The sequence below is a fragment of the Rhincodon typus genome, chromosome 11, assembly GCF_021869965.1.
Source record: "Rhincodon typus isolate 14 chromosome 11, sRhiTyp1.1, whole genome shotgun sequence".
Lineage (NCBI taxonomy): Eukaryota > Metazoa > Chordata > Chondrichthyes > Orectolobiformes > Rhincodontidae > Rhincodon > Rhincodon typus.
In genome coordinates this window covers 14,742,502-14,757,481 of record NC_063342.1, presented here as the reverse complement: position 1 = coordinate 14,757,481, position 14,980 = coordinate 14,742,502, and the positions used below count along the sequence as shown (strand labels likewise).

The window sequence follows — 14,980 nt, the reverse complement described above, 5'->3', positions numbered from 1 at the left end:
AGAAAATCAGTAGATGTAATACATTTGGACTTCCAAAAGACATTCAAGAAGGCACTGTGTATAAGGCAACCTAATAACATAAGATCTAAGGTTTTGGAGGAGATCTGTAGCTCGGGTTGTGGGTGTTGAGGTTGGTTGGCTCGCCGAGCTGGTTTGTTGTTCCGCAGACGTTTCGTTACTGTGCTTGGTAACATCCTCAGTGTAGCCTCTGATGAAGCGTCGGTGTGTTTTTCCCACCTGGTTTTTAAACTCTGGGGTCCGTTGCGATGGATTGCCTCACTTCCGGGTTTCCTCCGTAGTTGAATGTATATGGGGTTGAGTTCAATGTGTTTATTAATAGCATGCTTTGTGGAGTGCCATGCTTCCAGGAATTCTCGTGCTTGTCTCTGCCTAGCCTGTCCCAGGATCTTGGTGTTGTCCCAGTCGAAGTCGTGGTTCTCCTTGTCCACTCATCTCAATCCACTTGGACACAGAAGGGCACAGAAATTATGCTGTAACTGTACAAAATCCTAGTTATACCCTGCTAGAACAGATCTGGGCACCACACCTGAGGAAGGATATATTGGCCTTTACAAGAATGATTCAGTGGTTAAATTATGAGGAGGAACTATACAAATTTTGCCTGTATTCACTAGCATGTGGAAGATTAAGGCATGATCTGATTGCCGTTTACAAGTTATTAATAGGAAAACACAAGGTAAAATAAGATAAACTATTTCCATTGGTTGGAGATTCTGGATGTCCAAAGATGCGCAGGGTTTAGGTGGTTTGGCTGTGCTAAATTGACCATAGTGTCCAGGGATGTGTAGATTAACCATGTAAAGTGCGGGGCTACAGGGATAGGATAGATGGGTGAGCCTGGGAGGGATCCTCTTTGGAGAGTCAGTGTGCACTTGTTGGGCTGAATGGCTTGTTTCACACTGTAGGAATTCTATGATTCTATGTGCCCACAATGGTGATAGGCAAGGCATTCTGATGTAGTGAATGAAGTTATGGTAGTATTCTTACAATCCTCTGTGTCTGTGAAGTCACAAATGGTGCTAGACATTGTGCAATCATTGGCAAACATCCACACTTCTTGCCTCATGATGGCAGGAAGTTCATCGATGAAGTATTTGAAGGTGTCCTCAAGCTGAGATGACTAATCTTCAACAACCTCAATAATTTTTCCTTTGTGGCAAGTATGACTCCAAACAGTGGAGAGTTTTCCCTGATTCCCATTGACTTTAGTTTTGCTCAGGCTCCTTGATGCCACACTTAGTTAAATGTAGCCTTGATGTCAAGGGTAGTCACTCTGAGCTCACCTCTGGAATTCAGCTGTCTTGCCCGTGCTTGAACCAAAGTTGCAATGAGGTCAGGACCAGAGTGGCCGTGCCAGGCCCTAGACTGAGCAGGTTGTTGCTAACCAAATGTTGCTTAATGCTGTTTCTTATGAAATTAGATTCAGGGTTGATAATTGATCACTTGGATTTGTCCTGCTTTTTGTGCACAAGGAAGTAAGTAGACAACTTTCCACATTGTTGGGTAGACGCCAGTGTTGTAGCTATACCAGAATGGCTTGGCTAGAGGTGCAGCAAGTTCTGGGACCCAAGACGTCATACTGTTGCCAGAGTCATAGAATCCCTACAGTGTGGAAACAGGCCATTCGGCCCAACAAGTCCACACTGGACCTCTGAAGAGCATCCCATCCTGACTCATTCCCCTACCCCTGCATTTCCCCATGTCTAACCCACCTAACCTAACCTAAACATCCTTGGACACTACAGGCAGTTTCCCATGGCCAATCCACCTAGCCTGCACATCTTTGGACTGTGGGAGGAAACCGGAGCACCCGGAGGAAACCCATGCAAACATGGAGAGAATGTGCAAACTCCACACAGACAATCACCTGAGGATGGAATTGAACCTCGGTCCCTGGCGCTGTGAGGCAGCAGTGCCAGCCACTGTGCCATCTCTAGCAGTGGGATACTACCTGGTGGTGGAAATATTGATTAAAATTACTTTGCACAATGGTGTTTTCACTGAATCCTGTACAGCAGCAGTCTGGTGGATAAGGGAGAAGAGTATATACTGACTAACAAACTCAGGTTAGAGAATTTACTTACTAACCAATCAGCACTCTCCTCTCACGCAGAATAAATGCTGGTTTTCTCCTTGAATTGGTATTCTTGCAAAATGTCCTGATGATGCAAGAAAAAACCTTCAACAAATGTATCTTTTTTTAAAGTAATACCACAAGTAATATTAAGTAACATATAATGAGGGACAAAGCAGGAGATTGGCACTTGGTGATGATGCTCATTTGAACAGCTGCTGCAGTCATGATGGGCCGAATGGTTGCCTTCTGCAACATTTCACTGGTGTCATTCTGGAAGTTCCTGAACTATTACGTAGACATTCCCAGCGATATCTCCCAAGTAAGAACACTGTGTCCTTGATGTTTTTTATCCAGGAAAGGAGGTGAGGAGGGAGGGCTTACATTTCCCTCATCATCAGCTCAACTTGACATTACTGTTGATTTGAGGAGGTAAATAAAGGCGCTTACCGTTTTGCAAAAGCCAGGCAATTCTTTAACCGAACAATGGTTTGGAAAAACCATCCACTGAAAATTAGGTCATTCCAGGCTCCTACATGCAGACAGGAAAGAGTTATATTTGACAGGGTCAAATAACTCAGGATAACTGAGCCATATCCAATCCCTTTGCTTTCTCTTACAAGTAACAATATTTGAAAACAATGTTCTCCATCATACAGATCAGATTTTTTTTTTTGTTTCTTCTTGACAGCCAAGACAGGAAAATTCGTGAATGCCGGATGTTTTGATCTATGGGGTGGAGGTAAGAAAGACATTTTAAGGGAGTACGTTTCCTCATAGTCTCTGCTTCAACCTACTGTATTCACCTCTGTACAGTTAGATGCCACGTATGACTTATACACTAGGGTTGTATCTCTGATAAGGATTATCCTGCTGGCCCGCAGCAACTTTTTATTTGGGATCAGGGAAATTCCAATGAAATGGCAGAAGCAGCATTTAAAACACTTGTTAGGAACTCTGGGAGTTTGTTTTCTGAAATTACATAATTTTCTGAATATAACGTGCCTCCAAAATATAATGCACAGCGAGACTGTCATGAACCCTCTGTCTGTCACCCTCACAAACCCTGGAAGGATAATGATAGGAAGGTGAAAGGATGGCATATATCCAGGGACAAGAAAGGACAGCTAGGAATGCCATGTGATCTCCTTCTCAAAGGTAGAAAGGAAGGTTTTGAGAGTGGGCTGTTATATTCTGAAGGCCTAAGCATTCCATTTGTCACAAGGTGGGGTACTTTTGTGCTATAGGAAAAGCAATTGGAGTGTGACTAAACAGTTCTTTCAAAGTTCCAGCACAGACATGAAGGACTGTGTGGCTTCCTTTTATGTTGTATAATTCTGTGATTCATCAGAGTCTGGGAGGACATGGCCTAGTGGTATTATCGCTGGGCTGTTAATCCAGAGACCCAGGTAACATTTTGGGGACCTGGGTTTGAATCCCACCATGGCAGTTGGTAGAATTTGAATTTATTTTTAAAAATTTGGAATTAAGTGTCTATGATGACCATGAATCCACTGTCAATTTAAAAAAAAAACCCATCTGGTTCACTAATGTCCTTTAGGGAAAGAAACTACCATCCTTACCTGGTCTGGCTGATATGTGACTCCAGACCCATAGAAATATGATTGACTCTTAACTGCCTTCTGGGTAATTAGGGATGGGCAATATATGTTGTCCTAGCCAGTTATGCCCTCAACCATCAAATGAATAAAAGAAAGTTTTTTGCAAATGTACGCACTGATAGGTCGTGATCATATTGGAATATTAGAACAAGAATCACATATTGAACCAGCCAGCTTTTTAGCCTTGAAGTGTATTGAACATCTTTAATCTTTTACACCCTGTCAGATTTTATTGTTGATTTATGGACTTTAACCTTTGCATGGGCCGAGCTCGGCTAGGAAGGGAACGGCTGAACGCGAGATCTTTACATTGATATTAAGCTTTGTTAATCATTACACTGCTGTTTTGAAATGTAAGCAGGCTCCTATAGTAATTCTGCACCATTTCTGCATCTCTGACTGCTCCTGAGATGATTTTCCTTCATTTTAACAACTTGCAGTATATTGAACTACAGACAAATGAATGAATTAGGAATGTAGGCTATTTGATCAGTTGAACTTGTTCCATAATTTGATCAGGTAATGGCTCACCTATCTGTGGCCTCACCTCCACTTCTCTGTCCATCCACTATACCTGTTGACTCGCTTGTCAAACAAGAACTGATCTAACTCAGCTGAGGCTGCCTCCAGTGGACTCTGGGGGATGGAATCCTACAACTAAAATAAGGTAACATAACATCTTCAACATTGCAAAACACCCAAAAGTATTTCACAGGGGCTTTATTGATCAATATTTGACACTCAGCCACATAAATCAATTTTATCACAGGTGACCAAAGAGCTTGCTCAAAGAGGCGGGTTTTAAGGGATGCATTACAGGAAGAGGGATTATTTACAATTAATGACTTGGATAAGTGCACTTACTGTTGCCAAGTTGGTGGATGACACAAAAATGAGTGGGAAGGCACGCGATGAGAATGACAGTCTGTAGATGGATATAGACATGTTAAGCGAGTGGGCAAAAAGTTGTCAGGTAGAACATAATATGAGAAAATGTGAGTTTATGCAGGAAGCATCGAAGGAGGAGCCGAATATTAATTAAATGGAGGAAGACTGCAGAAAGCTGTGGCACAGGGATTTGGGAGTCCTTGTGCATACCTCACAATAATTTAGCATCCAATTTCAGCAAGTAGTCACAAAGGCAAACTGAATGTTGGCCTATATTTCAATGAGAATAGAGTATAAAAATAGGCAATTTTGCTGAAACTATACAAGGCCCTAGTGAGACCACAGCTTGAATATTGTGAAGAATTTTGGGCTTCTTACCTAAGGAAAGGAATACTGACATTGGAGGCAGTCCAGGGAGGTTCATTAGGCTGATCCTGTATGAGAGACTGTCTTATGAGGAGAGGCTGAGTGGGAATGAGAATATTGTGTGCAATTTTGGGCCCCATATGTCGGGAAGGACGACTGGCCTGGAGCGGGTCCGGAGGAGGTTCACGAGGATGATTCCAGGAATGAATATAACATAAGAGGAACATTTGAGGACTCTGGGTCGATGCTTAATGGAGTTTAGAAGGATGAGGAGGCTATCTAATCGAAACTTACAGAACGTTGAATGGCCTGGTTAGAGTGGGCATTGGGAAGATGTTTCCGTTAGCAGGAGAGACCAGGACCCGAGGGCACAGCCTTAGCGTAACGGGAAGACCTTTTAGAACAAAGATGAGGAGAAACTTCTTCAGCCAGAGGGTGGTGAATCTTGGAAATCATTGCCACAGAAGGCTATGGAGGCCAGGTCATCGAATATGTTTAAGACAGAGATAGATAGGTTCTTGATTGTTAAGGGGATCAAAGGTTATGGGGAGAAAGCAGGAGAATGGGGTTGAGAAACTTATCAGCCATAATTGAATGGCAGAGCTGACTTAATGGGCCAAATGGCCTAAATTCTTCTCCTATGTCTTATGGTCTAATTGCAGGAGGTTACTGAGATAGGGAGGAGTGAAGACATAGGGGTGAGAATTTCACTCCCTTAATTTCTTCCTTGCTTGTTCGGTATTCCAAACACCCTGTACTACATCCAACAGCTTTAGCCCAATTGCACTTCTCAAATGCTAACTGAAGTATGTTTGTTATCTGTGTACTTATGGCGTCATTAAATTTATCGACAGATAATTCAGGACAAATGATTGAATTTATTAAAAAAGCACCAGATGGATCCCTCATCTTGATGGCAACATTTGATGATAGTTCTGCCAGGTGAGTAGAAAATAATTCCACAGTCGTGTTAACATTAGATGGAGGGAACAAATAAAGAGAGGACAGATGTAGCCGTGTGCCACAGTGACTGAATCAACCGCGCTCCGTTTTTATGAATACCCCAGTCACACTGTATTGATTGAATATGGTGGCTATTGAAGTGAAGCCTGAACTCAGGATGTTCGAAAGCAGTTTTTAGCCAATTGAGTAACAAAACATGGACCAACTAGTGACTATCTTTCTTTAGGTGGAAGATCAGTGGGGTTTTGGTTTGGAGTGTGGTGTAGGTGAGACAAAACTAGTTTCTACCAAGAAGACTGAGGCCCAGTAACCCCACCTTGGTCCCACCTTGGTCTACAATACTCCATGGCAAAGCCAATGATCGAGGACACAGCTTAACTTATTAATAGAACCTGCAGATTTGTCAACAATGCAGGCATTGATCCCAATATACTCTAGATAGTCTCACAAATCAAAAGCCTTGCGACTAGAATAGTGTTGCCTGGATAAGCCCTGTACCGATACTTTTACACATGCTTTAGGGTTTCTATTCCTTTCTTCACACCAACTGGCATCTCAGTTCTTTGGTTTCGAGTATGGGTCATCTCTCCCTGTCAGGAAAGAGAGTAAGCTGTGAAATAGGCAAACAGGAGTTCCACTAATGTGTATTTCTCAGCAGATTGACTTTGGGAATGAATGTGAAATTACATTTATATTGGCATGATTCATTTCATGACCTAATGCCTTGAAGCTGATTAAGTACATTTCAGAGTCTGTTGTAATGTAGGAATTGGAGCAGACAATTTGGAAACTGCAAGCTCTCAGGAACATGGGTGATAATAACAGTGAGATAGTCTGATTTAATTAATGTTGGTATCGGGGAGAAGGTTACCCAGCACACTGGGGTAAACTCCTGGTTTCTCCTCAAAATAGTGCCACAAGAGATTTTACATCCACCTGGTAGAATGGACAGGGAGTCATCTTCATTTCTCATCTGAAAAATGACACGTCATGCGCTGCAGTGCTCCCTCAGTACTGTGGTGGAGTGTCAGGAGAGAACATTAGATAGCAATCAGGGCAGGAACTTGTCTTCATCAATACAATGTGGAGCTGGAGGAACACAGCAGGTCAGGCAGCATCAGAGAAGCGGAAAAGTTGTCGTTCCGGGGTTAGGAATCTTGTGTTTGTTTCTTGGAGGAGCTGATGAACACAGAGCTCAGTTCCATAAATTCAATATTCTATGATGCAATTTTGGTCAATCAAAGCAACTTGTGGTAAAATGGACATATCATTAATCCTTAAAGGATCTGCTGTGTAAGTTTCACCAATTCCTTAAGTCAGAAGTGCCAGTTAGCACTTGTTTAATATGGTTCTGTCAATTTTATTTTAGTGAGCCCAACTCACCAAAATTGGTTGAGTTCATGCATATGACACTGGGCTCAATTTGTGCTGGCAACAACTCCTCCAATACTTACTTGCTCAAGACAAATATTGTCACCTCTCCAGTGTCTTTAAAAATGTCATTAAACTGAGTTCATTTCATTTAGGCGGATGTTAAAGATCATAAGGTACTACCCCAACGTGCGGGAGGGGTTCTTGTGGTGTGCTAGTCAGTATTTCACCTTCAGACAAATTCACAAATCAGCAAATCATCTGATTACTCATCTCATGTTCTATTTTCAGGGAGTTGTGTATGCATGTTGGTTGCTCATCTTGCCAACAACAAATAATGACTGCACTTTAAAATGTTACATTAGTTGGGAGGCTCCTTCCAGTATCCTGTGCATATGACAATCCTATGTAAATGTGAACATTCTCTCTTTTATCGGGTGCTAGCATTTGTAACTAAACAAATAAACAATTTCTCACTAACTTTCAGTATCAAATGCTCCCATACCAAGTTAAAGATGGAACAGCATTCCTCTTATTCTATTTGTACAATGAGCTGCAGACACAACCTGACACAACCACAGCCTTTCATTCAAAGGGAATGGAGCATAAAAGTAAGGAGGTTTTGCTAAAACTATACAAGGCAAACTAGTCAGACCAGAGATAGAATACTGTGGACAGTTTTGGTTTCTTACCTAAAGAAAGGCATTGGAGACAAGGGGCGAGTAATATTGCTGCTAGACTATTAATCTAAAGATCGAGGTAATGTTCTAGGAACATAGGTTTGAGTCCTGCCATAATAAGTGGTCAAATTTCAATTCAATAAAAATCTGGTATTAAGAGTTTAACAATGACTATGAAGCTGTTGTCAATTGTTAGGGGAAAACCCAACTGTTTCACTAATGCCCTTTTGGGAAGGAAACTGCCAAGTACTACTGGTCCGCTTTACATTTGACTCCAAACCCACAGCAATGTGGTTAACTCCTAACTGCCCTCAGGACAATTAGACATGGGCAATAAAGCTGGCCTGGCCAGGGCCACCCACATCTAGAGAATGACCATTTTAAAAAGAAAAGTCCAGAGAAGGTTGTCTAGGCTGATTCCAGGAATGTGGAGGGGTTGGTTGATTGGACTTTATTCATTGGAGTTGAGAAGAATGAGAGGCAACCTTATTGAAACATACAAAATTCCTAGGGGACTTGACAAGGCAGATGTGGAAAAATTGTCTACCCTTTCAGCAGAGTTAAGACCAGAGGGCATCATCTCAGAATACACTGCTTGGGTTCCTTGATGCCGCACTTGGTCAAACGTTGCCTTGATTTCAAGGGCAGACTGTCTCAACCACCTCTTGGAATTCAGCTCTTTTGTCTATGTTTGGATAAAGGTTGTAATGAAATCAGGTGCCAACAGAATCTAATCTGAGCATTGGTGAGAAAGTAACTGGCGAGTAAAAGTCCCTTAGTACTGTTGAAGACTCCTTCCATCACTTTTTTGACAATTAAGACTAGACTTATAGGGTGGTAATTGGGTCATATTAGATTTGGCCTGCTTTTCTGGACTGTGTATATAAGATCAATTTTTCACATTGTGAAGTGGATGCTAGTATTGTACAAGTACCAGAGCAGTTTGGCTAGGGAGGCAACTAGTTCTGGAGCACAAATCAATTCACAGTTGCTTTTATTTTGGAGGAGGGGAATTTCAGGGCAGTCTGCAGTGGGCCTCCAACACACTGTGCCACGGGGCACACTCCGCCAGATTGATCACCATATTTAAGCAAACTCAGCTAACATGAGCAGGAATGTCGCATGTCTGTCCCAGAATCACAGTGATCTTGATATTTGCTTGGACAGGATGCTAGACACTCAGCAATGACTTATGACCATTCCATTCCTACGCAAAAACAAAGTCAACTGTTACCTCGGATGCACACTTCAACACAAAATGTGCCTCTGAATGGGTTCCAAAACAATGAAAGAAAGGTCTTGGCGAATCTTCAGATTAATAAGAAACAAAGGTTCAGCATCTGGTCTGAGTGGGATCTCTTGTCATGTTCTACTCTGTAGCAATCCTCACCATTTTACATATGTGTGTAATGGCCTTTTCTGATTACTTCAAGGCTGAACAAAGAAGCTAAGACATATATTGAGGGGTTGGGTAGCAAGCTGATATGGAATCTGCATTTCCGAGGAAACTGGGTCTTTCTTGGCTCGAAAGGATTCACGCTACCAGAGAACTTTCAGAGGGAGAAGGTTGGTGAACTGAAGATTTTTTGCGTAACTTCATTGAAAATTGTTAGGTTCTCTACCTGCATAACAGTCAGCATCTGCTGCTATTAAACCGTGATGGTGAGAGTAGGTTTAAGGAAATTCTGTTACAGATTTCTAAGTTGGTCATGGCTTAACACCTGTTGATTATTATGATCCAGTTACATAGATGTCTAAGTGCAAATTTCTTGCACAGCTTACCTCCCAGTTATCAGGCAACCATTTCTTTTCAAAAGAAAATCAAAAAATACAATGAATTCTCCAACATAGAGTGTTATGATCTCAGCTGATGTATTATTGGACAAGCCACATTTCAGAGTAAGATTACAGAACAAAGGTTTTGTTCTTGATCAAGAATTGTTTGCTCGTGCCAGACTTAACCATTGTCTCAGGACAAGAACTTCAAGAAACCCAAATGGAAAAAAAAATATATCATTTTTAACAACATGGAAAGAGGGTGCTGATTAGTTAGGCCATTATTGACATGGAGATGCAGCAAGAGCAGTTAACTGTCAATCTTAATTCTCTGACCAGGCAGGTAGATTCCAATTGGTCAGGGGTTGCCATGAGGATGTAGCAAAGATCGGCTGCGTCCACAATGTCCTTTTTTTTTCCATAAAAGTGCATTGTATGCACAAATTCCTTTATCCTACATAAAACAGGGTCTTATGAATTTGTACGTGGAGCTTCCAGCATGCAAATACATTTCAACATGATCCCAGCTGATGATTTTAAATTGATTTCTGGACTATCTCTTAGTCTGCATGTTTTAATGAATGATTTTCAATAGCTGAGTTATTTTGAATGGTCGATATTCATATTCTAAGGTTTGAAAGCACCGGTTGGTTGAGCCTGAACTGGCTGCTGTGAATAATCAATGGGACATATTATTTGATATGTTCTGGCAGTCATTGGGATGTAGAGCCTACATATCAGGCATCACACAGCCACTGAATCTCATATATCACATTACTACTCATTTGTGTGGTAGGCAAAACATTGTTTGACGTGATAGCAACATCCAGTTAGTGGAGAAAACCACTAATGGATATGCTGTGTTGCGCTATGATTCACAATTTGAAACATCTTCCCTTCTGGGGTAATCTGAGGTAGATAGGTCACTGCGCATTGCCAAAGATAATGGACATAAGCCCTTTCTCAAGTTTTTGTGACACGTAATAAGCGATGATTTAATCAGGGTATCTGTTTTCATGCAGGATAGTTATGATAAGCTCTACCTCAGAGTCAAGCTTACACAATGAACAGCTGACTATGGCCCTGTTCACCCAGTTGCCAATATGATTAAGCCAATATGATTAAACTTGTGTCTGGGGGTGTAGGAATAACATTTCTTCCAAGATTACATTTAGGTAGCCTCCAGCTGCAGAACATGAGGCATGGACTCATGCTTAAAACAGATGAAGTATATTTGCACGTCAGGTGATGTGGTGAGGATCTGGAAAAGTTGAAGGAAAATTCAACAGTCATTCGAGTGAGTGGTGTTAGATGGCTCTGATTTGAATTTTTGAAATTAACAAAATATGTAAATTGACTGAACTCAGACTTCCAATAGTTAAGAACCCACTGTCAGACCTCTCAACAGATGCTTTGAGGAAGTGTAGCTCATTTAATTGCTCCATTTCAATAGTAACTTTGAGCACAAAATTCTCATTATAAGAGTTTATTAAGCTGTGTAAAGAAATTCTTTGATGCAACTCTGCAGATTCAAATATGATAAATATGTCACTTGCATATTGGAAATATGCAAAGGGTAGCGGGTTAGTAGTCTTTCTGTCAAAAAAATGTTTCTCATGGTAATTATTGGATCTTCTCTAGGTCCACCCCTTGCTAATACCCTTGTTGGTTAGTTAAGGAGGTTAATTTAAAAAGGATCACTCCCTTGTGGACGTCTTTCTCTCAGGAGTCAACATAATTAGGCTTTCTTGAATTAACAAAAGAGAGTTTATTTGTTACTAAATGCAAGAAGAAACAATAACACAACAGACATACACAAAGATTAGAAATGAGAAATGACTCCAAAGAAGGATTAAAGTTAAAATGTATCAATTTGAGACATTTGTGAAGAAAAGATGGCAAACATTGCAACCATTATAGGGGACTTTACAGGTAGCATTGACATTAATAGTTGAACAGTCAATTTTGAGATTCCTGGCTTTGCAAGTTGAATTTCTTTTGTCTAGGATCCTTTCTGCAGTGACCAGTTTGCAGCATACAAGGTAAGGGAGGGCTATAACCCTTTCTTAACCTGCAGTGCAGGGGTAGATAATGTCAATTCTCAAATCAGGACCTTCACAGCTTATTATGATGTCAGGGCACAGGCACATACAAACCAGAAGTAAAGCTTGCTTTTAACACCTGTCCCTGAGTGTTGAATTCATAGATGGAGCTGGAATAGGAGGTTAGTGTAACTAGGAATATCTGGATTAAGGAAGATAATCTTTGATATTCCCAATCCTTCCAGAATAACATTTCTTCCAAGATTACATTTAGATAGCCTCCAGCTGCAGAACGTGAGGCATGGACTCATGCTTAAAACAGGTGAAGTGTATTTGCATGTCAGGTGATGTGGTGAGGATCTGGAAAAGTTGAAGGAAAATTCAACAGTTATTCGAGTGAGTGGTGTTAGATGGCTCTGATTTGAATTTTTGAAATTAACAAAATCGACTGCGGAATCCATTTTAATTCCTCTTCCTATTTCATAGAGGCAAAGCGAAGACCCATTTCTCGACAGAAACATTATTAGCCTTTTCCATTTTTATTACAGATTATCAACCTGGAGGGTACAAATAATCAATATGGGAGCTGGCCAGCAGAGATCCAGATTGATGGCTGTTTCTCACCAAAGACTGACTACCTGTAACAAGCACTTGCGGCTTTCGGTGTCTTTCACAACTCAACTTCCCTGTTCTCAGGAAAGATTACCAAAGCTGAGGCAGTGGACTCGAAATGGTAACTGTTTTTCTCTCTCCACAGATGCTGCTGGTCCTGCTTAGTTTCTCCAACACTGTTATTTCAGATCTCCAGCAATGCCATTTCACTTTTATTCACTGACTTATTACAAGGTTCAGATGGATGGGTGACGGTCATAGCAGTAGGCTGAAAACTGTCACTGAAATAGCATCAAATTAGCCGAAGGAGCGAAAAGAAAGCTTCACACTTCATCAGGTCAAGCAAAGCAAATCAAATACAAAAGGTGAGATAGCAAGAACTGCAGATGCTGGAGTCAGAGATAACACAGTTTAGAGCTGGATGAACACAGCAGGTCAGGCAGGATCAGAGGAGCAGGAAAGCTGACGTTTCGGGACAGGACTCTTCAAGGACTCAAAATGTCAACCTTCCCTGCTTCTCTGATGCTGCCTGGCCTGTTGTGGTCCTCCAGCTCCACACTGTGTTATATCAAACACAAAAGGTGTCATTTAACCCAATTTCTCATGTTGGCGGGAGAGCGGGATGGAACCCTGGTTTCTCACCCAGCCCCATATCGCTTTCCATTCAGACATTGTATAAACTAGACTATGTACTTGATCCTGTCAGTGTGCCAACAGGGGAATTTGTCTTAAAGTTTTCACCAGAGTTACCCAGCTTTTTGAATCAAATGAACACCTGTATTACTGGCTCCAGCCATCTCCACTTTACCATGGATGTGAAATCCCTTTACACATCCATTCCCCACCAGGAGGGTCTTAGGGCTCTCCCCTTCTTCCTGGAGCAAAGACCCGAACCATCCTCACCTAACACCACCCTCCTCCGCTTGGCCGAACTTGCCCTCCCCCTCAACAACTTCTCTTTCAACTCCTCTCATTTTCTTCAGGTAAGAGGGGTTGCCATGGGTACCCGAGTGGACCCCAGTTATGCCTGTCTCTTCGTGGAGTATGTGGAACATTCCTTGTTCCAGTCCTATTCCGGCCCCCACGCACAACTCTTTCTCCGATACATCGATGATATCATTGGTGCTGCTTCCCTCTCTCGTCTGGAATTGGAAAACTTCATCAATTTCGCCTCCAATTTCCACCCTGCCCTCACTTTCACCTGGTTATCTCTGACTCCTCCCTTCCTCGACATTTCTGTTTCCATTTCTGGGAATAGACTGGCCACTAATATCCATTACAAACCTACTGACTCCCACAGCTACCTGGACTGTACATCCTCACACCCCACTTCCTGTAAAGACTCCATCCCATTCTCTCAGTTCCTCCGTCTCTGTCGCATATGTTCAAGTGAGGCCAACTTTGACAAGGGAGCTTCCGAAGTGTCCACCTTCTTCCTCAACCGAGGATTCCCCAGCTCCGTTGTCGACAAGGCCCGCAACCAGGTCCGACCCATCTCCCGCACTTCTGCCCTCACCCCTTCTCTTCCCTCCCGCAACAGCGATAAGGTTCCCCTTCTCCTTACCTACCATCCCACCAGCATCCACATCCAGAAGATCATCAGACGCCATTTCCACCACCTCCAGCAAGATGCCACCACCAGACACATATTCCCCTCCCCTCCCTGGTCTGCCTTCCACAGGGACCGTTCCCTCTGGGACACCCTGGTCCACACTTCCATCACCCCCAACACCTGCCCACAGCCCTACGGCTCCTTCCCCTGTAACCAGCGAAGGTGCAACACCTGCCCATTTACCTCTTCCATCCCCAGTATCCAAGGGCCCAAACATACCTTCCAGGTGAAGCAACACTTCACCTGCACTTCCCAGAATCTAGTCTACTGCATTCGCTGCTCACAATGTGGTCTCCTCTACATTGGGGAAACGAAGCACAGACTTGGCGACCATTTCGCAGAACATCTACATTCTGCTCGCAAAAAAGACCCTGAACTACCTGTTGCCTGCCACTTTAACGCACCACCCTGCTCCCTGGCCAACATCTCTGTCTCTGGCTTGCTGCTGTGTTCCAGTGAAGCTCAGCGCAAGCTGGAAGAACACCTCATTTTCCACTTGGGGACCCTACAGCCCTCTGGACTCAATATTGAGTTCAATAGTTTTAGGACCTAAACTCTCCCATGTCCCAGCCCCCCACCCCGCACACCAGGCCTTGTTACCACATAGCCTGCCATTACACACCTCCTGTTGTTAGTCACGAACAGTCCCCATTAACAACTATTCACCCTCCCAGCCTGATCGTTAGCAACTCCTTTGTCTGTCCAACTTTCTCTCTCTCTTTGGGCTCTATCCTATCATTTGCTCCCTACCCCACCCACCTCCCTATTTTCTGCAAATAAACTGATGTTTTCCCAGCCACCATCAGTTCTGAGGAAGGGTCACCAGACCCGAAACATTAACTCTGTTTTCTCCTTCACAGATGCTGCCAGACCTGCTGAGCTTTTCCAGCACAAGGTGCAGGGCTGGATGAACACAGCAGGCTAAGCAGCATCATCATATGATGCTGCTTAGC

General features: G+C 42.7%; 1 protein-coding gene across 1 annotated transcript in view; it reads left to right on the top strand.

Moving 5' to 3' along the window:
* Positions 1 to 12,612, top strand: part of LOC109930916 (FAM3 metabolism regulating signaling molecule B) — a 36,314-nt gene extending 23,702 nt beyond the window's left edge. The window contains exons 5-8 of the mRNA XM_020530291.2: positions 2,787 to 2,837; positions 5,826 to 5,913; positions 9,419 to 9,551; positions 12,352 to 12,612. Coding sequence (XP_020385880.1) covers positions 2,787 to 2,837; positions 5,826 to 5,913; positions 9,419 to 9,551; positions 12,352 to 12,447 — 368 coding nt within the window. The 3' untranslated portion in view covers positions 12,448 to 12,612. The remainder of the gene's footprint in view (positions 1 to 2,786; positions 2,838 to 5,825; positions 5,914 to 9,418; positions 9,552 to 12,351) is intronic.
* Positions 12,613 to 14,980: the final 2,368 nt, after the last annotated feature.